The 24,051-nt window shown below is 36.1% G+C and overlaps 1 protein-coding gene across 1 annotated transcript; it reads right to left on the reverse strand.

Moving 5' to 3' along the window:
* Nucleotides 1-17,676: 17,676 nt before the first annotated feature.
* LOC148871501 (endoglucanase 9-like) lies at nt 17,677-22,758 on the reverse strand. Its single transcript, XM_088971188.1, has 6 exons — nt 20,719-22,758; nt 20,135-20,442; nt 19,186-19,644; nt 18,751-18,886; nt 18,486-18,658; nt 17,677-18,387 (listed from the first exon to the last, which is right to left on the reverse strand). Exons 1-6 carry the CDS (start codon nt 21,101-21,103, stop codon nt 17,989-17,991), a joined length of 1,860 nt encoding a protein of 619 aa, XP_088827314.1. The 5' UTR covers nt 21,104-22,758; the 3' UTR covers nt 17,677-17,988.
* Nucleotides 22,759-24,051: the final 1,293 nt, after the last annotated feature.

Consider the following 24,051-nt stretch of genomic DNA (forward strand, 5'->3'; position numbering starts at 1 on the left):
CCAACCATGCAAACTGATTGGAATCGGAATGGCCCATTCCAATTCCAATTCCCGACCTCTATTCCCGTAACCAAATGGACCCTAAAATTAAAACACACAGAACCAAGTCCACAACGGATTTGGTTCCATAGTTTTCTAGGCAAAAGACCTAAAGTATACAAAACACAATTGTATGGATAACTAAGTGATTATTTCAATAATCCCCTCAATGGAACTTATACAATATCAGCTCAAGATCTGTATTTGAGTTATGCATAGCATAATACCAACAATATACCCTTCCTCCACTTTGCCAAGCACATGTCATCGCATCTACTAAATGTTAAAACAAGGCGGTCAAGAAATTTTCTCCTTTTTTGAATTTTTTATTTTTTTTATTCCATGTCATTTTTGAAATAACCAATGAGATGCACTTTCCAAGAACCTAAATAATCTCTTCTCCTAAAATTTCTCCTAAACTACCTCCCCCACTTTCTCCAAAATTACCTCTAATTTCTATTTATCTTCTAAATTATCACTAATTCCTATTTATCTCCAAAATTATCTCTAATTTAGTAGAGAGTTTATCTCCTAAATTATCTCTAATTCCTATTTATCTTCTCCCCTACTTTTTATGTACTAACAATTTAAATGTTTTTCAAATATTTAATGATATGTAATATCTTTAAATAAATAATATTCAAATAACAAAAAAAATTAAATATTTTATAGATTATTTAAATATTTATCAAAACTACATTTTGAATAGTTAAAATAATGGAATTATGTAATAAATTTAAAAAATTTCTTCAAAGTAGAAAAATAATTATAACATAATATTTAAATTAATAATAATTTAATATATTACAAAATTCATAATGAAATTATGTAATAATAGTATAAATTATGATTTTATCGATAATTAAATTCAATAAATAATTAATATTTTAAAATTTCAATACTTTACATATTATTTAAGTATTTAAATAACAAAATATTCAACATAACTAGATTTTAAATAGTTAAAATAAAGAAATTATGTAATAAATATAAAAAAAGTCTGAAAAGTAGAAAAACAATTATAACATAATATTGTAAACACTTAATTTCACTTATATCAAGTAATAATTCAAGAAAATAACTTTCAAAAAAATAATACTTATTAATAATAATTTTAAACTCTTAATCTGTATTTATTATATAATTATATATATTAAAATTAATATTTATTGTATTTCAGTAATTATTTATTGTTTTCATGATAGATGTATTTTGAATGATTATGTATAAATTTATTTTGTTTTGTTATTTAATAGAAAATTTCAATAATTATTAGAGATTAAACTACTATTATTGAATTCTTTAAATTTAGTTTATTGTACTAATTGTATTTATTGTATTTTTGTTATAACTTATTGATTAATTAATATTTATTAGAGATTATACTATTTATTGACTAAGTTAATAATATATTTTTAGTACTTATTGCATTTTTGTAATTTATGTAATTATTGTATTTTTCATTATCAATATATTTTCAATAATTGTGTATTTTTGCTATAAATTTTCAATAACTATTGGAGATTAAATTGTTATTAGTTATCGAAGATAAAACTATTAATTTAGCTAAAATTATGATTGTTCATGAGTTGGTTCAGTTCGGTTGTAGGCCATTAGGCCAACCAAATCGACCTAGTCAAGTTGGGGAGTTGGTTAGCCGAAACTAACTGACCTTATGTGAAAACCGACCCACTCAAGTAGTATCGGTTTGGGTCAGTTTTCACAAAAGGTCAGTCGGCTCAAAAGATTTAAACTTAAAAATTTAATTTAATTTTAAAAACTACAATGCAATTATTGACTAATAAATTTAAAAATTAGATTTATGAAATAAAACTTTTTAGACTAAGAAATTTGGGAAATTTCTCACTTTTTCATATTAAAAATTATATTTAAAATATAAAGTATTAATATAAAATTAATAATGAAATTATGTAATAATAGTATAAATTATGATTTTATGGATAATTAAATTCAATAAATAATTAATATTTTACATATTATTTAAGTATTTAAATAACTACATATTTTAAATTACAAAATATTTAACATAACTAGATTTTAAATAGTTAAAATAAAGAAATTATGTAATAAATTTATAAAAAAAATCTAAAAAGTAGAAAAATAATTATAACATAATATTGAAATAAATAATAATTTAATATTTTTACATAATATTGTAAATAACTACATTCAGTTATATCAATTAATAATTCGAAAAAATAACATTAAAAAAAGTATTTATTAACAATAACTTTAAACTCTTAATTTATATTTATTATATAATTATATATACTAAAATTAATATTTATTGTATTTCAGTAATTATTTATTGTTTTTTGTGATAGATGTATTTTCAATGATTATGTATAAATTTATTTTGTTTTGTTATTTAACAGAAAACTTTCAATAATTATTGGGGATTAAACTACTATTATTGATTTTTTAAATTTAATTTATTGTACTTATTGTATAACTTATTGATTAATTAATATTTATTAGAGATTAAACTATTATTTGAGATTATACTATTGATTGACTAAGCTAATATATTTTTAGTACTTATTGTATCTTTTTCACTACCAATATATTTTCAATAATTATTAGAGATTAAACTATTGTTATTTATCGGAAATAAGACTATTAATTTAGCTAAAATTATGAGTGTTTTTTAGTTGGTTCAGTCTGGCCGTAGGCTATTTGGCAAACCAAATTGACCTGGTCAGGTTGGGGAGTTAGTAAGCTAAAACCAACTGTTCTTTTGTGAAAACCGATCCACTCAAATTGTATCGGTTTAGGTCGGTTTTCACAAAAGGTCAATCGGTTCAAAAGATTTAAACTGAAAAATTAAATTAAATTTTAAAAATTACAATGCAATTATTAAAAATTAAATTTAAAATTTAGATTTATGAAATAAAATATTTTAGACTAAGAAATATGGGAAATTTCTCATTTTTTCATATTAAAAATTATATTTAAAATATAAAATATTAATATACATCCATTGTTAGGTTGTTCGATTTTGGTCGGTTTACAAATGGCCAAAGTGAAATTGATCCAACTTGGTTGAATTGGGAAATTTTTGAACCAAAATTGACCTAAAATACTAGAAAACCGACCAACTCGGGTCGAGTTGATCGGGTTAGTCGGTTTCATAAGTTTGATGGATAAACCTAACTTAAATTAATTAATGTTATTTTTGTATTATAAAAAATTTATTAAAAGTAGTATATAGAATATGAATAATTATTAATTATTTAAAAAGTGGAAAATATAAAACAATTGTATACTCTTATGTGTTTCTATTAGGATCATTTACTAGAACACACCTTATAGTTTTATATATTTACTTAAACCTACCTTATAGTTTTCATTTTACTAAAACATCCCATATATTTTACAATTTATTTACTTAGTCAACCTTTCATTAAGGATTGTTTGTTTTGCCATTATGCCCATGATTTTTTATTCCAAAAATACCTTGAACACTTTTTCATACAAAATTGGCCAAATATAGCCAATAGAGTGGTTGCCCGTGTCTTATTAAGGGCAAGAATGTTATTTTTATTTCTATTTTCTTTTGATTAAATTTATTTAAATGAACATTAGTGTCAACACTGTCATTTTCCACTATCATCTAATGGAAGATTGATTAAATCCATTGCAAATTATAAGTGGTGTTTTAGTAAAATGCTAACTATAGCGTAGATTCTAGTAAATCCATGAAACTATAAGGGTATTTTAGTAAATGACATTTCTATTATTTATCTTTCGTTTAATAAATCTCGTGCATCGCACAGGCCCCCGCTAGTAAAACTAAAAAAACATGTATCACCATGATGAACCTACAATTTATCTATATTTTATGAGGCTTTTGCATGAAATTTTATGCTGGTTTAATTAGATTTTGCCCTATTTTAGCTTGATTGCAAGAAAGATTTCAGGGGGAGCCAAATCAACAAAAAGAAGGCAAAAGCAAGAAAAGAAAGCCCAAAATTTATCAAGTTCAGCCCGGCCCAGCCATGAGAGCAAGGGAGTTTCATTCGGCCCAAGAAGTGCAAGCTAACTCTTTGGAAAACCCAAAGGAAGAAGCCTAGCAAGAAGGAAATTTCGGCCCAGCCCATTTTTAGCCCAAATAACAGCCTAGAGTGTAGCCCACATGAGCTCAAAAGCAAGCTAAGTTGTAGCCCAAATAGCAGCCCAAAGGGAGCTAGGGGCGGCAACTTCTAGGAGTTTCTTGAAGAGAAGGAGGGAGCACTCTAGAAGGTTCATGAGGGGTGTAATACACCCCATTCTAGAGGCTTCAAGAAGGGGCAAGAGCCCCCTTGAAAAACTATATAAGGAGGCCTCTAGGAGGGGAGAAAGCGTTCAATTGCTTGAGAGGAAGGCTCTCCCACTCTTAGAGGTTCGGCCACCTTGAGAGATGAGAAGAGAAGAAGGCTAGGCGCAAGGAAGAAGAAGAAGAAGGGCTGAAGGAAGTTCAAGACAAGCAAGCTAGAAGAAGAAGGTGAGTTCGAATTGAGGGTTTGTGATTCAAAGATCTTTTGTAATAAATCATTTGTAGTTTCATTCTCTTTTGATTTGAATTCAGTTTCTTAGTTATATTTTCTTTCTTCTTTCTCCTTGTTTCCATTCTTCCTTGATGTATTTCAGCTTGTAAAATTTCAGTTCAGCAATCTAATTCTTTTTTATTCATTCAAATGATCATGGATTGTACTTGAAGTTTCTTGAATAAGGGTGTTATTGCAGATCAATTCGGCCAACTAACCTTCAAAACTCAGATCTGAATTCTCAGATCTGAGATTGCAAGATCTGAATTGCTTGAAAGAGAATTCAGATCTGCAAATTTCAGATTGGGCGAATTAATCTACAGCTTGGAATTCCTAGAGTGCTTGAGAGAGACTCTAGGAATTCAGATCTACTATTCAAGAACTGAATTGAGTGCAAAGTTAGAGATAACTTGCACAATTCAGTTGGTGATCAATTCAGATTTGAATTGATGCCTTAGAAGTGTTTGAAGAAATGCATGCATGGGGATTAGATTCTTGGTAGAGATAGAAGAACCGTCACTCATGCATAGGATGAACATGCGCTTGAGAGAGGCTGTTCATGACCTTGGGGTTTCACCAAACCAAGGCTCAATCATGATTCATTCGAATGATCCAAATTGATAGATTGCTGAATTCTGAGATTGACATTTACTGCTTACTCTTCTAACATGAATTGAAGGCAATTGGGCCAATGATTTAGATAGATTTTAATTTAGGATTTCTTAGCTTTCATTAGAGTTTAGATTTATTTGTTGATCAGATAAGAAGTGCTCAATTTAGTATTGGTAATTGTTTCCTAAATCCTCGTGGGAACGATACTTCACTCTCTACTTTATTACTTGAACGGCTAGTGCACTTGCTAGTGTCACAATGAGCCACACATCACACCATATGCGATATACTCACTCGAGTGAAGCTCAGGATCCATTTCCAGCAAGTGAGAAGGACAAAAAGTCAGGGTTTCAATCTCCTCTGTATACTTTCTGCAACGAAAGTATATTGATTCTACAACATATTTGATTATCCTCATCCAACATAACGCTCAAAAATTAAACTAAGTTTTGGATTCATCCAAAATTTCAGTTCACTCAGACAATTTGACTTTGATGGCCGAGAAATATGCATACTATCAAGAATCTTAAAAAAAAAACATAATCCTGATAAACACCTAAGCCAATTAATACAAAAGTACAAGGAGAATTTCCCACAAATGGTCAATTCCCATTTAAATAAGCCAGTAACTTTACCTATGAATAATTCTTGGCTTTTCCCCATAGAATTTGACCAAAACACAAGCCCCACAGACAAAATGGGGATTGCCCTTTGCCAAAATCATCTTCACAGTCTCTATGTAGATGAAAGTTACAAACCCAAACATCCTTTTTTTGTTGGCAAGGAATCCTAATATCTTGAAGAGGGCCAAAGCTCCTATGAAGCAAAAGTTAACCACATGAGACAGACCAAAATATTTGATAGTAAAATCCAAAGACTGCAACTTCAAATAATAATGGTATTGACTATTGAGATAAATAGAATTACTTAAAGTAATTGGAGGTATATCTTCCTTGGTAAATGTGCTCTTAGCAGGAAAAGTCAAATAAATCTGTTGAGACCCAACAACAATGGCACCTGGTCACTCCTCTCACTCCTGCATCCAAGAAATTTAGGAGCTTCTTCCGCTAAAACTACTGACTATTGTCCCATGTGGTTTGTAATCAATCAAAAAGGTCTGACAGTTAAAAGCTTATATCAACTATAGATAGAGATAGCATCCCATGAAAGACCATAACTACACCTGTCAATAACTTGAATGCTATTCTTCAACCGTGCAAAAGTTTTGTTAAACCAAAATCGGCCTTCCCATGCCTTCAGTTCTCTGTGAGGTAGCCAAATTCAGTAACCAAGAGAGGTAATTTATTAGGAAAAGACTAAAAATGGAAGTCATAAATTCCAATGGTCACTTTAATTCAGAATGGAGTTGCCTCAGTTTTTATGTTTGTTGCTAAGAAAACCGTGGCTAAAAACCAGTTTTCTTGTAGTGTCAATTTAACATTCAGTCATTTTCTTCAGTGGAATACTTCAGTGCATAAGTTCCAAGAATGAGAATGTTGAAACCCATGCAAGGAACAGAAAACCGGACAACTGCACATGATGCATGTGATGCAGAAGAGAGAGAGAGAGAGAGTTCCAAGGTATTGAACAATTTTGGTAATGTTCCTCTTAATAATGGTAATTTCCCAATATAATTGAGATTTCTCTATGCCCAAAATTAGATTGTCAAGACCACACAATCTAATAATTCTCACCACATAACCCACCCTGACCTAATAAGACCTAAGTAGATTGTCAAGACCATCATTCAGAATTTCTGAATACACCCCCTAATTCCAGTCAATCCAGGGTTGCCCAGGATGTACCCATCAAAAGTTAGTTTAATACTATCTGTGGTGGAAGAGGCCATGAGCTAACTATTTGAGGTTTTGGTATGGAAGAGTTTGCAATGTGCTGCGAGGCTCCTATTATGTCATCAACTGATGAATAATGTTCAAAACGAGCTGTTGTTTTTACCAAATTTGCTACCTTGACTTCCATGCTTTCAATCAAGGCTTTAGCTGTATGAGTCTCTTTCTTTAAAACACTGTTATTTATTTCTTCCCATGTTGTCCAAAGAATGGCAACCCTAGTGCTTGTTAAAAAAGGCTAACCACATCATCAAGAGGAGAAGCTATAAGGTTTTTAAAGTTTGCTCTGTTAATGTTGAAGGTAAAAGTTCCATGCAAACAAATAGTTAGAGGCTTAAAATATAAGATCAGAAAATTTAATTAGGAGAAGTAAAATCCTGATAGAGAATGTATTAACATAATAAACATTAAGAGATAAAGCTTCTTTCCCCTGGTTAACATGTTTGTAGGTATGCTATAGGGCAGTGTTCACAACCATGATCAGTAAGTTCCTTGTTATTTACGGGATCAAATTTATTACCCATAATAATTGAATCAACACACTATACATATGCTGCATGCAGGTTTGCAAGTATAACAAAGATAATATAAGCCATAATTGCTTTTTCAATTACTGTGCAGTTGTTTAGATGCCCTGAGGCACCCGATCCTGTGTGGACCAAGATGGCGTGTAGATGCATCTATGGATATGGTTAGGTGGGGTCTAGGTTCAACTGTTTTTCGTATTACAGAGGAATACAACTGGAGATGCAGGTGCAATTGCTATTTCTGAGTTCAATAAGCATTCCCCTATATTAGAGGATTTTAGATGTTCCTCTACAAGAGTAGACTCTGAAGGAGGGATTGCCTTGGCCGAGGCTATAAGTACATTTACTCATTTGAAAAAACCTTGATCTGCAGAACAACATGTTTGGTGTGGATGCTGGAATTGCTTTGAGTACAACACTTTTCTAGATATGTGAGCCTTATTGAAGTTTACCTTAGCTATCTAAAGGAATCTGCTCCTTCGCTTGAAGTATTGGAGATGGTCAGAAATGACAACACTGCTGAAGCTGCTCCTTCCATAGCTGCTTGTATAGCAACAAATCAGTTCCATAGCAAGCTAAACTTGGCTGAGAATGAACTGAAAGACAAGGGTGTTATTGTAATTGTCAAGGAACTTGAGGAGAGCCATGGCCTATTAAAATAAGTTGATTTCAACACCAATTCAATAAGGACTGGGGCCAGACTCTTGGCACAAGCTGTGGTGCATAAACCTGAGTTTAAGTTGATGAACATCAACGGGAATTGCATTGCTGATGAAGTGATTGGGGAGGTGAAGGATATATTCAAGAAATCTCCTGAAATGTTGGGGCCCCTTGATGAAAATGATGAGGAAGGAGAAGAAAATGAAGAAGGGGAAGAGAATAATGAAAATCCTAAAGAGAAGGGTGATGAAAAAGGAAGAGAATGCAGTAACTCATACATAGGGATAGGCTATGTATTTTCTTTTCCCCTCCCTAGTGCAGCAGTCTACTTTATTTTGATGTTTCTATAATGCACTCGGAAATGTTTTTTATTCTAATTTTTGCTTAGATAGTTGATATGTTATGAGATATGGTGGTAGATTTGAGTTTACATTTTATTTTTCTCAGGTATCCTAATTCCCAAAGAATTAAGATATGGGAAAAAAAGGTTCCCAATCAGGTCAAGTAGGGAGTTTCCCTACACAAGGTACTTTCTTTTACCCACATGGAGAAATCATGTAGTCAATCCAATGGGTCACAAGGATGCTTCTTTTGTACCATTTGCCTTACCTGGCTTCTAACCATGCCTTAATGAATTTACCTTGAATTTGATGTTGAATAGATAATTTACACAATTTAGCCTGTTTATAGTTTAAACCTACAAGGCCACAACCTTCACTTTAATAGCAAAGTGCTCTAACCAAGTAAGAGAAGGCTTTTCAACATATTTTGTTTCTTTTCTATTAAAAGGTGACAAGTCTATAAAACATATGTAAGTTGGTCATAGGGTTAGATTTTGATCAGAAATAAAGTATTCTTCTATCCATTGTTTCATTATTATTCTCTCTCTAGGTTTGATCTTTGGAACATCACATAACCCACCACAGATTTTTCAATCTTCAACATTGTTCCACAAAAGCATGTGGTAGTAGCAAAACTTGAGTTAACCCACCAACCCAAGGTTGAAGTTGAACAGTGCTTGGAGACAAAATAGCTCTATAGTCCTCTTGCCATACCTTTACACTACATTTCATTTGTACTTATCACTACACTTGTAGTTTTTGTGGGCTGGGGTTGTAGGCTATGGCCTATATGCCAAACTTTTCCCTACATGTGGTTTTCATCTTACTTTCTCCTCCATGTCCTCCAATGCAATTCCTTACATCCTTTGTAGTCTTCCCCTACATTAGGGCCAGTTGTATTGATCTTTTGGGTTGAGGTAGCTTTAAATAATATATCAGTAAAGATGCTTCTTGATCTAATTACTCTCAATATACAATGGATTTTTTGGATGAGTAACAATACGTATTTTATTAAAATGTTATGTAATAGTGAGTACAAAGAAAAGTAAGCCCATATATGGAAGTTAGCCTCAGCTAACCTCCAGACAAAAAAAAAAAAATCAGCCTTTAACCAACTTGACACCAATACAACTGATCCCTTGAGACCCCTTGCATTTGCCAATTCATCTTCCAGTCTGTTAGCAGCATATAGAACCCATTTAACTTTTGCCTGTTGCTCCTCTATTATTCTTGGTAGCTCTCTTATAACATATCTGTAGTTCCAGCCTTCCTGCAGGCTACTTCCTGTTTGCCACTTGGCCACTCAATCAATTCTCTCACTTTCTTTAGTATCTCACAACGTGACATAGCAGGAAGCATTGGCCACCCAATCACTGTCCTCTTGAACAAGGTCCCATTTATAGGCAAAACCCAACTTTCTTTTTTATTTATTTATTTTATCAATAACAACGGAAAAATATTATTAAGACAAATATTAAGTACAAGAATAGAGTACAAGAGAAAGGGATAAAATCTCTTAGCCCCTCCCCAAATGAATTACATCATAGCTCAAAATAAGTTGTTCCTTCCCACCCCTTGTTTGGCAAGCATATCAGAAAAAGCATTTGCATCTCTTTTGACCCACTTACAAGTCACCTCTATCCCTTGTAGTCAATTAACAATTTTCCTCTTTATATATATGTAGTCATGTACTATGTAGAACCACCATCCAGCCTCCTCTTCTTTCTGGAGTCAACTCATAACAAGCTTTGAATCTCCCTCAATTAGCAGTTTCTTTCCAATAATCGCCATAATTTCTGCCCTCAAAGAGTCTCCTACTACTCCATTAGGGCCTAAGTAGAGAGCAATAACATTACCATCCTCATTCCTAAACACTTTCCCATGCCTGATGGGCCCGGGTTGCCTTCACTACTACCATCAAAGTTGAGCTTATTAACAGCATCTCCGGGTGGTGGAAACCAAACTGGCCTAACCACCCCCCAAAAGAGATCTAGCAACCTCACCCCAATTCCTCCTCACTTCATCCTCTGGAACATCCTTAAAGAGCTCCAAGGACTTCACACCCAATGAATCACCTTGATTGTAACAGCTTCAATAATGGCATGTCTACTTTGATCTTTTCCAAGAAATATTCGTTGATTCCTCTCTTCCCAAATTCTCATAACAAGCTTTGAATCTCCCTCAATTAGCAGTTTCTTTCCAATAATCGCCATAATTTCTGCCCTCAAAGAGTCTCCTACTACTCCATTAGGGCCTAAGTAGAGAGCAATAACATTACCATCCTCATTCCTAAACACTTTCCCATGCCTGATGGGCCCGGGTTGCCTTCACTACTACCATCAAAGTTGAGCTTATTAACAGCATCTCCGGGTGGTGGAAACCAAACTGGCCTAACCACCCCCCAAAAGAGATCTAGCAACCTCACCCCAATTCCTCCTCACTTCATCCTCTGGAACATCCTTAAAGAGCTCCAAGGACTTCACACCCAATGAATCACCTTGATTGTAACAGCTTCAATAATGGCATGTCTACTTTGATCTTTTCCAAGAAATATTCGTTGATTCCTCTCTTCCCAAATTGTCCAACACACTGCTGCCCTTGTGCATCTCCGAAGCAATCTTCCCCTCTTCTTTGGCTAGGTTAGGAAAGTAGACACGAATAAGCTTTGAACGCTAGACAGGGTTCCACCTGCACCCAAGCAAAAGACAAGAACCAATCCCAAATAGAAGAAGAAAAAGGGCAGGAGATTAATAAGTGATAGCAATTCTCACCAATAGCTTTGCATAATGAGCACCAGTGGGGGGAGAGGCACCAATTCTGTCTTTTTCTTTGCAATAGCTCACAAGTATTTATTCTTTCTAAATACATCATCTCCCAACACAAACCACCCTCCCTAAGAGGGATAGGAGTACTCCAAATCTACCCAAAAGGAAAGGAAGGACCCTGGTTTCCACTTGGTTGAGGAACTACAAGTGAAGGTACCAGATGGTGTTAGGGCCCAGATTCTCTTGTTCTTTTTACCAGCATCCAAACAAACCCCTTCCAGGGATTTATGCTTACGACACTGTTCCTCATAGTCATGAAGCCCTCTTCTAAAGCCCAAATCACAATTACCCCCAACAAACACATTAGATAGGTCCAATAAACATGAAATAGGTTCCTCCCTACGACTGGAAAGAGCATAGAGACTGGGGAATTGTGTCTTTAGCGGAAAGTTGCCCACCCAAATATGATCCCATAATTTAACAAGATTCCCAGAACCCAAGCTATATTTGATATGTGGTAAAAAGAGGGGAAGTTTTTTTTTTTTGTTTTGTTTTGAAAAAAAGGTTAACTTTATTTGATATAAAGAAGAGGTACATGAGGAGATGTACACAGCAATTAAGCACTCAGAAAGTTGCATAGGCAGAAAACTATCACTAAAAAGGTAATCCCTATGAGCGCCATATTTAGCTAGGCTGTCAGCTTCAGAGTTTAGCTCCCTTGGAATCCAGACCACATGAGCATTTAAAGAAGAGAGGATGTCTCTTGCTTCAGTCAGGTAGTGAGCTAAGGCCCAAGGCCCACTGTCAGGATTAGAAAGCCAATTAATGGTGTTGGCTGAATCTCCTTTAATGGTAAGATTTAATAAGCCCATGTCTTTTGCAATCCTGATACCGGTTAGAGCTGCCATGACTTCAGCCTTTGTTGAGGAGGCTATCCCAATAGGCCCACTAAAAGCCCAACTGATAATACCATTCTATTTCAAATTACCCCTCCAATACCCCCGCTGCACCTGGGTTTCCAAAAGCACTCCCATCAAAATACAAGGCCGTCTCCCCTTCCACGTCAGATCTGAAACTGCAGGAAGTGATGAGCTGTTTTTTATTAGAGTGGAGAAAATTTGCGTTTCTTTGGAGGTCATCAAAAGTGACACCTCTGAAATGAGTTGAGGTGGAAGTCCACAAGAAGCATCTGTAACAGATTAGAGAAATCAGCTCCTCAAAGTTTTTGTTCTGTTGGTAAATACCCGGTTGCTTCTCTCTTCCCAAATGCTCCAGAAAATAGCATGTGCAGCAGATTGCCATAAAGTTTTCCCTCTTTTGCTTAATCCTCTTCCTGACCATTGCCCTAAGCATTCAACCACATTTTCTGGGAAAACCCAGCTGTACTCAAATAATGATAGAAAAAAGTTCCAAAATTTTCTAGTTTCCTCACAGTGAAGCAGGATGTGGTTGGTAGGTTCCCCAGCTTTGAGGCAGAAACAACAAACATGAGGAGATAGATAAGACCTTCCGTGGTTCTTTTTTTGAAGGAGGTCGTAAGTGTTGATTTTCTTTAAGCTGGCTTCCCACACAAAAAAACAAACCCCGGAAGGAATATGGGCACACCTATAGGGGTACTGATCAGAAGTTTGTTCTACCCTAACTAAAGCCTTGAAGCAAGATTTGGTTGAAAACTTACCTGATGGGTGAAGGGTCCACACACGAAGGTCAGGGGAATTTTGGGAGAGGTATACCTCTCTCAGGGTGTGCAAGAAGCTAGTGATTTCACTAACTTCCAGGTCCCTTAGAGGTCTCCTAAGAGTTAGATTCCAATTGAAATAAGGGGGGAGGGGGGGGGTAAAACCTGGGATATGGAAGCTTCTTGGTTTAAGGTAAGGCTGAATAGGTGAGGGAAGGAGTTGGCTTAGGTAGAATTACCCCACCAAAGGTCAGTCCAGAACTTAATTCTATCGCCCTTTCCCACCTTATATCTGATAAAGGAGATGAAAAAGTTGTAAGTCAAGATTATACCTTTCCAAGGGTGGGTTCTTTGATCCGATTCAAGTGAAGTTTGCTATCCCAACCATTGGCGTGCTTCCTGTATTTTCTAGTGATTACAACAGTCCAAAGCGCACTTGGTTCTAGAGGGAATTGCCACAACCATTTACTGAGAAGAGCTGTGTTTCTTTCTTTCAAGTGGCCTACTCCCAAACCACCACCCTCCTTTGGTTTGCTAACCTAAGACCACTTCACAAGGTGAGAGCCCCTTTCCCCACCTCCTTCCTAAATAAAGTTTCTCTGAAGCTTTTCTAACTGAACGGCTATCTTGTTGGGCATGTGGAAGATAGAAAGGTAGTAGGTGGGAAGGTTTGCCAAAGATGCTCTAACTAGAGTGAGCCTCCCCCCTTTGGACAGGTAGTTCCTTTTCCATGTGGCTAACTTCTTCTCACATTTTTCTAGAATTGGTTCCCAAAAACTTTGATTTCTCGGATTCCCTCCAAGAGGCATCCCCAAATAGGAGAAGGGGAGATTCTCTGCTTTACATCCCAAGATCTCTGTGAAAGTATTCAAGGAGTGAGCACCAGCAAGATTTAGGCCAACAATACTGCTCTTAGAGAAGTTTACTTGCAATACAGAAATCCATTCAAAATAAGTGATGACCCTTTTCAGATTTGACACAAATTCATCAGCCTCTAGAAAAAGGATAGTGTCATTGGCAAACTGGAGATGAGATATTTGGGTGGCTTCCCATCTGAAAGTTCTTGTTGCCAAGCTATATTTGATATGTGGTAAAAAGAGGGGAAGAATATCACAAATAGATTTCCAAGGAGAAGTTCTTGTTACCCTAGCCAAAGTTCCAGAATCCCACCCATCCACCACAAGACCATGGATCCTAACTATCACCTTTTCCCACAACTTATCTCTCTCCAAAGGTATTCTCCACAACCCAACTTTCTCAAAATAGAAAAATTACTAAAAAGAGTAAAAAGTTCCTAACATAACTCAAACTTTCTAAAACACCTTATCTTGATGAGAAAAGACTTCCTAAACAAACTCGAACTCAAACTAAGCTAAAACAGCTAAGATAGACAACTTACTATAAATGGTTAATTTGTCGATGCATGGTGCTCTTCAAGACAATTGTTTGATCAAAAGTTATGGGTGTTTAAAGTCTCACCGCTTGTTTTGTCCCCTTTTTCTCTTTTCCTTTCGTTCATGGGCTTCTATAAACTATTCAACCACTTGTTCTACATTACAACCTAAATCTATATTTGTTTTTCTATAATTTTCTCCTTTGTTTTTTTCATGAACCCCCATTTTCTAGACATGGTGGCATGGATATAGAGACATGGTGGGACTATGTGTACCCCATCACTGATACACTACAGGGGACCTAAAGCATAGTAGGGGACCATTGTAATAAGAATCCAAAATAATTGTCTTTCTCAAAATAACTAAATTAAGCATGAAAACAATCAAGCATGAGAAAAATAGATCGATTAAACTAAAGGGAACAGATCCCATCACCTTCTTTCCAAATACTTTGGATAGACAAGTCTGTATTCAACCTGACCTGGCCTGTTGAAGCACAATATCATAATTAATAGATTTTAAACAATAATTAGAAACACAAAAGAACTTGATGACTCATTGACTCAACATACCTTTGTCTAGAAATTATCAGATTTGATGTATAACCTACAATACATTGAACCATTGGTGTAGTTTTGTTATTGATTGACATATGAAACAAAAACAGAAAACCCTAAATAATCAATAATGTTTGAGAAAATAAGGTGATAATAAGTGTTTAGCGGTTGCCATCTAACCTGAAATTTTTATACAACAGTGGTGTTGCAATGTCTCTAGGGTTTTTCCTTCTTTGAAGATAAAATAGATAATAGAGGTTTGGCACCAAATGAAGGTTTCTTCTTCTCCAGTGAGGCAAAGAGAGTTTGCTCTCTCACAAGGTAAAGCTTGCTGCCCAACAACGAATGTTGTTGATGATGAATCCAATAGAAATGGGTTTTGTCGGAGTAAGAGTGAGAGCAGAGAAAATTGGTTGTTTGTTTTCTCTTATCTCTTATCTCTTAAAGTGCAATCATACAACTTTTTGTTTTCCAATGATACCCCTAAAAGACAAACAAAAACTCTCATATATGGGGTCAAAATGGATATTTGATAGTTTTCAGAATTCAAAATTCAAAACAACATTCTCTGCATTTAGAGTTCAAAGGAAAGAAAAGTTCACCAATGCCAATATACCTCTTAATGTAATTATTACACTTTCAGATGTCAGACTTCAGAGCAAACGAATAGGCCCCAAGGCTCAGTTTGGAAGAGTACAAAATACAATGTTTTTCACCCTACATATTCGCATTTGTACTCTTTCCAAACCAAGCCTAAGCTACAGTATTGGGAAATAACAATAGTAGGCTCATGGTTGGTTGTTACAAACTACATACAGTCATGACCCGAGCTATAGTTCATGTCCATGCTGGTATATTGCCATGGTTTTTAGCAACAGTTTGGGCCTGTGCCTATACCTTAACTAAATTGTTATATAAATTGCAATGGAGAGATAGATCAATTGCTAGAAACCACCTTATAGCTTTGGTTTTTACGTCGGTTGCTAAAGTTATATTGCTAGATCCTGATTTTCTTGTAGTGTTAGCAACATTGGATGATGAAGTTGAACTAGGTAGGGTGTGTTGATAAAACCATGACTTATGGCTGAGTAAGAACCCAACAAGTCATCAATGGCATCGGGCAAGGTGGACCCATGGATATAGCTGTAATAAAAGACAAATACTCAGTACTTAGACCCAACAGAATTATCTCTTTTGGGTGTTACCATATATTAGTTCAGCAACAGTAGTAAGATTATCACCTATAGATTTGACCTTTGGAATAGATTGAGCACCTTCATTGTTTTTATTTGAAGTTGCCATCAGAGCTGCAAAGCACAAGATCGAGATTGGGAATGAGAAGCAAGGACAACCCCCTCTACTAATGAAGAGATTAACCAACTTAATACAAGTTGGTCTGCTAAGATCAAGTGGCCAAGGTTCAAATCTTGCTATAGCTAAAATTTGAAGTTTACTGATAAAAAAAAAAAAAGTTGGTCTGCTTGAATCTATGCCTAATGTGCCGGATTAGGAACCATACAAACAAGACCGATTGATCTAGAGTATGTGTTGGTGGTGGATGGGACATGGTTTCTTCCATCAACCAGCCCCATCAACTAACGAGTAACATTGGAAGGAATTGTGCCTTTCATAGTAAATAACTGAGTTCAACTATGGTGAATTCATTAATATTGGCTGCTGTTAAATTCAGATCTCAACCAATTATATTAAAATTTACTTTTTATTGATTCACATTTCGCAAAATGTACTTTGATATTTAACAAAGTTGTACTTACCAATATTAAACCAATCACATCTTTTGCTATGTAGTGCAGTGGATGCATGATTAGATTTTGCCTAAATAATTCTCACTTGTTTAATTTGATGGATAGATAGTACATGATATTGGGTATGTAAAATTTGCATGGAGATGTCAGAAACCACTGCACTTCAGCCCTCCTAAACGGGCCCTATCAACTGCTTAATTCTCTTGTCAGCTGAGATCACTAAACAGAGTTAAACTATGCTTTTGGACCAATCATACTGAAAACCATTGATGCTTGAAGTGAAACACCACTCTTCAAATGGGCCCTGTCAGCTACTTAATTCTTTTGTCAGCCTGAAATCACTAACTAGAGTTAAACTGTGCTGTTGGGCCAATCATATTTTTAACGGTTGATGCTTGAAAAGAGATACCACTCTCCAAATTGAGGGAACAATTCCATGAGCAAAGTGCTAGGGGAAAATGTTTGGATAAATCCCCAAGTATATAAGACAAAATCCCAGAACTCACAAATATAAGACAAAATCTCAAAGGCCCCAACACAGAGTAATAAGCAAGGCCCTATTCATATATGTAGCTCTAAATGCCAAACCTTCTAATTTGTTATTTTTCTGAGCAAACATTCTACAATTAAATCTTTCAGCCATACCCAAGAAAGACATACTCTTCTTCTAGGGGAAAGAAACTCAAAAGATGCCAATAAAATATGACCTGCACTTAATAATCAAATTATTGGTTTGATTTGTCTCTAGGGTTTTGGGTGATAACTTAGCTAAAGCATGCAACTTCTCTGCATTAAACCAGATCTTTTTTCCAACGACAATGGAGAAAAAGAAAGTGAACAAACTAAGACAAAACTCAAAAAGACAATATAATTCCTTTTACAAGGCATGTTTTTCCTTGAAGATTCTTGCCAACTCCTTCCTCAAAGGAAGATTGCCTGCTTATCATCAAATAAAATGTCATAAAATTTAGAATTATGAAATCCAGTGTTACAAAAGAAAACATCTGCTTTGCTGCATACATTTTTTATGTATAACAAAATCAAACCAAGGTCGACCAGACATGTAATCACTTTGCTGCTTTGGGCCAGCCCCCACATCTTAGGCATCTCTTCCCCTTCTACGAGTGTTTTCTTCTTTTTCCTTGTATCCCTCTCCTCAATAGCAACCCGATATAAAAAGCAAACTCCTAACATGATCAATTACAAGATTGGAGAGAAAAAGAAAAGGAGGATCATCACCAATAGCCAATCTCTAAGGCTTCCATGGTGCTGGAGGTGGTGGAGGAACTGGAAACATTGGCGGGACGGCTGAGAATATGGTGTTCTTGTCAATCCCAGTCTTCTCACCTGACAAAGCCACAAGAGCAGCAACTAAACCTGCATTGCCAGCTAGGGTGGGTTCTGTATAATTGTAGTTAGTACGAACATCCCGGAACCCATCATGCTTGTCAGGGCCAGCAACCATGGCTCCAACAATCGTATTGGGATTCGGCTTTGGAGTGTCCCTCCATTTCCATCCTCCTTTACAGTTATACTTAATCCTGTTCTTGGGGATTGAAGCACCTCTGTGGTGTACATGTTTTGGATAACGATTACCAAAGCCCACAACATAACTCATCTTCTGAGGATTCTTGCCAAGAATATAATTGATCTGTCAAAACCCAGAATCAGTTTTCAGTTGCTCTCCATAACCTAATTGATTTATATGCAAAAGCTTTGTATTGAATTCACAGAGTAAATTATAATTACCTGTGTTCTTGCAAAGTCTCGTAAGACATCAGTTGAGAAGAAATTAGGACCACAATACCACCCTGGTGTATCTGCAGCATCAAGATAGTCACTGTACAAGGCAGCTAAGAAAGCTGCATTGACCACATATTGAAGAGGCTGAGGCCTTCCATGGTTTAATTGTATCAAACCTCCTGAACAGTGAAAGTGGAAAAGAATTACACTGGAATCCAGAGTAATATATAAAGAACATCATTTCAAGTTCAATGAGGCAAGGCGGGCAAACCTTTTGTTCGATTGAAGCTGGTGAAAACTGGCAAGTATGAACACATGACTATACTGGTCTGGTTGTGAAAAGTCCTCAAAATTTCTTCATATGGATAACCAGGACTCAAGAACAGTCTTAATCTACTCAGAAGCACCTGAGACAAAGACAAATAAACATTAGATCAATGTTTGGTGCAATTGTAAAATCTTGGTCTGAGGTGTGAGAATGCAGGTTTGAGTCTGACAACAGAAACTTTGTACAAGAAAAATTTGGAGGTTAGAGCCTGGATAACTAGGATCATAATTGGGGGAAACAACTTGCGTAGAAATGGAAATGCTACTCAAGGATCAAAGAGTATAACATGACAAGACAAGATTGGCAAACAATTATTTGGTAGAACATGCAAGCTCAAGTGCACAATCCACTAATAAAATCTAGGAACCATTCACTTACTTGAGCACCGGCAAGCTTGTTATCCCAGCTTAGAACCCCATAATCTGGTCCACCCCAAAAAGCACCAGCATGCTTAGCGAGAATTGGGTGAGTAGCCAGTTGAAGGTAGGAGGAATTTCCCGTGGCATAATACAACCAGGCTCCACCCCACACATACTCATCCCAGTAACTAGTGGAATTATAGAAGTTTGCAGGATCTGTGCCACCTGAACTATATCTACCTCGTACCTCCCTTGCAAACTTAAACAATGTTTTGGCACCATGAACAAGTTTCTGGGAGTAAGTCTTGCTGTCTTTAAACACAATAGACGCAGCAGCTAAAGCAGCAGCCATCTCAGCTGCAAGATCTGAGCAACTATGGCATTCATACACAGGCCGAGGATAATCAATGTCCTCAGGCCGCACCCAACAATAATGATCATTAGGATCAGGCCCTTTTGAAGTATCCCCAACTCCAACCTGCCAAAAAAGAGAATAAATAGGTCAGTTCAAATGTACTTGGTGAAAACAGAATCGATTAAGCAGTCTTAAGTGCAATTTCATAGTTTATATTTCACTGTAGGAAGAGAAAAAGTACCACACTTTGCAGCAATAATTTCTTAAAGATAAAGGCCTAAGGCATATTTCATAGCCAAAAAAAGTGGATGAAATACACTTTTTGCACTGCCAAAAGAATGGCTGCAAATTGTTTGTTCAGAGTTCAGAGTCCAGAGTTCAGAGTTTAGACATAAAATTAGTTCTCAATTAGATGCTACAATGTCAGAGATGGACATCACTTTCACCCTTTATTTTGATACATTATATCTAAGCATTCGAAAAACAACAGAGTGGAATGTAGATTGCTTCTAAAACTTCCATACGATCACAGGGGAAAGAAAGCATTTTAGTTATTAGAACCAATAGAGATAATAAACCTTCAATTAATTAAGGGACGGGGGACCTAATTTACCTGTGCAGAGATCCGATCAATGGTATCAGCAGAGGAATTGAAAGTCTTGAGCAGATAATCAGTTCCCCACTTGATAGTATCTTTTATATGGTTAAGCTCCCCTGCAGCTTCATACTTCGCACTGTACTCGATGACACTCCAACTCAACATGGTCATGGCGAAAGATGCCGGAAAGTTGAACTTGATAGCATCTCCAGCGTCATAATACCCACCCACCAGATTCTTGTTAACAGAATTATCGGAGAGACCGTCTCTCATACCAGAATTTCCCCTCCAACTAACATTGTTATGCTTAGGAAGCGGTCCAGCTGCGAATTTCAGAAAAAAAAAAAAAAAAAAAAGTGAGGAAGAAAAATAAGAACAGGTAGCAATAAATCTCAAACAGAGATTCCAAGCAAAAGAGAACAGATCTAAATGAATGAATTCGATATCCTAACAGTAAAAACAAGTAAATTTAAAAGAATATTTGAGAAATTGTAGATCCAAGGCTGAGCATTGAAGAACATAGTTGGATCGAACAACAGAAATCAACCAAAATCTTAAAATAAAATCGGATCTTGTGAGTCAGTGAAATAAGAACTTACAACGCTGAGCATTGAAGAACATGAGGGCCTTGTGGAGGGCAAGGGTGTAGTTGTCAGGGGGAGCTCGAGAGTGGTGGTGACGGGGAACTGTCTTAACGATGAGGGTGACGAAACCGGCTATAAAACCGGCGGCGAGAATAGTACCGACAGTCCAGACGAAGAGCTTACGGCTGACAATGATGCAACCCAGATCGACATATTTCTTCTTCTTCTTTTGCTCACTGGGACCAAGCAACCAGCTCTGTTGGGTTTCGTCCAGAGGCCGTGAATTCAGAGCCGCCCGGTCGAAGTCCTGGAGATTCCGACTCCGGTCGTCGTCGGTAGCCGAATCTGCTGCATTTATTTCAAGCGGACCCCCCCACGGGTCACGCCCATACATACTCATCTTTCTTCCCCTTTCCTTCTTCTCTCAATCAACCAATCTCAACCAACCAAACCGGCAATCCAGACCCTGCTACTTTTGCTGCAGATGATGCAGAATGTAGTTTTCTTCTGTTGATACAGTGCCCTCAGCGTTTGTCGGGGTTAAAACTGGGAGAAGAGAAAAGAAGATGAGGAAGAAAAAGGAGAAAGAGGAAGAGGAAAGGAGAGACCGAAGCAAAGTATCAATGGCGCTCCCTCTCTATCTCTGTCTCTCTGTCACTCACTTTGTTTCTGTGTTATATCTGGAATTCTGGATGGATGACACTGACCACCCCACTAATCAACAGAGACATTTTACCTCTCTTCTATACCTTACCTTACGTCCTTACCTGATGATTTCTCTATTTTTATTTTTCTTTTCTTCTTTTATTTTGCTTTCATCTAACGGATAAAAATCGCTGTGTTGACTCGGATCTCGGAAGAGAAACCCGGATCGTCAAAGCAATGCATTGATGCCCGTTTGGGACCAGCATGGGGCTACTCTACTCCAAGTGGAGCAGCTGATTTCTAACCTAGTTCCTGGCTTCATTAGATGGGACCACCTGAATAGACAATAGTAAACTAGAGCTGTTCATCTGCGGGGCCAGATGGGTCTTTCACTCTTTATTAACAGATTTTTTTAAGGCCTAAGACTGAAGTCTAAAGCTCATATTGTTGCTATGGCTGAAGCAACTGAACAAAGAGATAGAAATTATAAAAAAATATAAAAATGTATATATTAAATTATTAATATATATTATAATAAATATTATATAAAGTAATTAGGTCGGGTCGAGCTTAGGCCAGGCTTTTTTGATAAAGCTCGAGCCCAGCTCGAAACACAATTAGGCTTGGTGTTTTGGGCTCAAGGTCAAGCCCGTGGGCCTAACTACATTTCCAAGCCCAATTGGGGTGCAAGTCGAGCCAAGTCGGGCCACCAAGCTACCCGGCCCATGAATTTAGTGTAAACCCTAAAGCTCAAAATCAATGTTTTAAAAATCGAATCGTTTTGACCATTAATTTTTTGGTCAACGGTTCGACCATTCAATTCAAATAGATGGTCCATTCATCTAAAAAAATAATTAAAATAAAAAACAGTTAAAACCATTGTCTAGGTCGAATAGGTTAATGATTCGATTGCTCAGCTTAGTGAGTCATTGAATAAGTTAATGGTTTTTGGCCAAAAAACCATTTGCTTGGACAACTCCGACGCTGAACAATCCAACAATTCGGGTCAACTACTTTTGGACCCGTTTGGAGGGTTTTTACATTGATTGAGCCACTTCGAAAAAGCTATCAAAATTTGCTTCATTGGAAAATCGATTATGTGAGTCATTAGCTCCCGGGCAGCACGGCCCGTTATCTTGAGCCTTTTCTGTCTTTATTTTAGCTTTTCACCAAATGTAGTAGTAGATTCAGGGCTTTTGATATGAGACCTACCTTACAATATCAAAGCCTCCCCAAACAGGTACTTAGTGGCTTCTCCAAAAACAACTCTTTTCCCTCCTTAAGTCCTTCCCTCCCGCAGCCCACCACCCAACCCACCTGGTCAACTCATTCCGAGTTAATTCAACTGGGTTTGTTAGGTAAAGTAGTAAATTAGGTTTGGTTGAACCGAAACAAAAAAAAAAAAAAAAACACAGGTTGGCAACAGAGGGGAGGTATAAGGAAGAAGGAAGGACAGGGTTCAAGGTTGAAGCCCTTTGCGTCGCCTTAGCCCAAAATAATGATATTTTATTCCACAATCTTCTATGGTTATACTGTCGGTGGACTCATATTACTATTCCCTTCGAGGAGAAAACATTAAATAATTTCTTTGCTTTCAAGGAAGGTCTACATCTGGCTTTTGTCTTTCCTACTAATCCATGTGACATTTCAACAAATTTATACTTTTTTTGTATTGTAAAAATAATGAAGAAAAGATTACTAAGACACCCCGTTTTTCTTCACAAATACTAAAGATTCCTCTTTTATTTTAATCTTTGTAAAAATCTCCCTTCATGTATCAAATAAATGTAAAAACACACCCTTTATATTAATTGTTTTCATGAAAAACTCAAAAAAACATCACGACAGGCCCGATGCAGATTTCTGAATTCTATTACAAATCTATAAATATTCAAAATGTCAAAAACCCTCACTCTATACACTAATGCCCATTCCTGAATTGACATCAATTCTGAATTCTGAACCACACTCATCTCAACTGTACTTTGGGCCTATGAATTCTAAGGCTGGGTTGAACTGTCACTCTTCCAAAAAACATTGATTTAAAGTTTTTAAAATAAAATTTTTGTTAGGATAAAAATTTATTAAATTACCCTAAAAAAGGTAAATTCATATAAGAAGACACGTAGAGTGCATATGAGGCCCATTGGTCATACTAGGAAGAATTTATAATTCCACAATTTTGATATATACTTTTTATTTGGAGTTTCATTATTTATGTCGTGGAGTTAACAATAAAGGCCAAGTTGGGGTTGAACTTAAAATCCTTTCTAACAAAAGTGCCTTAAGAAAAATTTGAAAATAAAATATTGATGTTCTCTTAACACATTTATTACAAGAGCATGATCATAATTCCAGCGTCTCCACAATGTTGAAACTCCACCAACCAATGGAGGCTCCATTGATAGGTTCTCTGACTCGTCGGAATAGAGACCTGGGATCAAATTCCACCACAACTAGTATTGGAGGGGTTAAGGGAAGGGGATGGGTTATGCTATTGTGTAGCCTAGCTATGAAGCAAAAAAAAAAAGAATCTCCATTGCATGATAATTAATAGAAAATTTGTTTTGGCATATATATATACTAGCATGGATCTGTGCGGTGTATGGGTTTTGCTAACTGAAAATTAAACAATAGAAACACATAAGAGTATATAATTGTTTTATGCTGTATATTTTTAAATAATTAATAATTATTTATATT

Source organism: Nelumbo lutea, chromosome 2, assembly GCF_056320005.1.
Source record: "Nelumbo lutea isolate HS-2025 chromosome 2, American lotus-T2T, whole genome shotgun sequence".
Lineage (NCBI taxonomy): Eukaryota > Viridiplantae > Streptophyta > Magnoliopsida > Proteales > Nelumbonaceae > Nelumbo > Nelumbo lutea.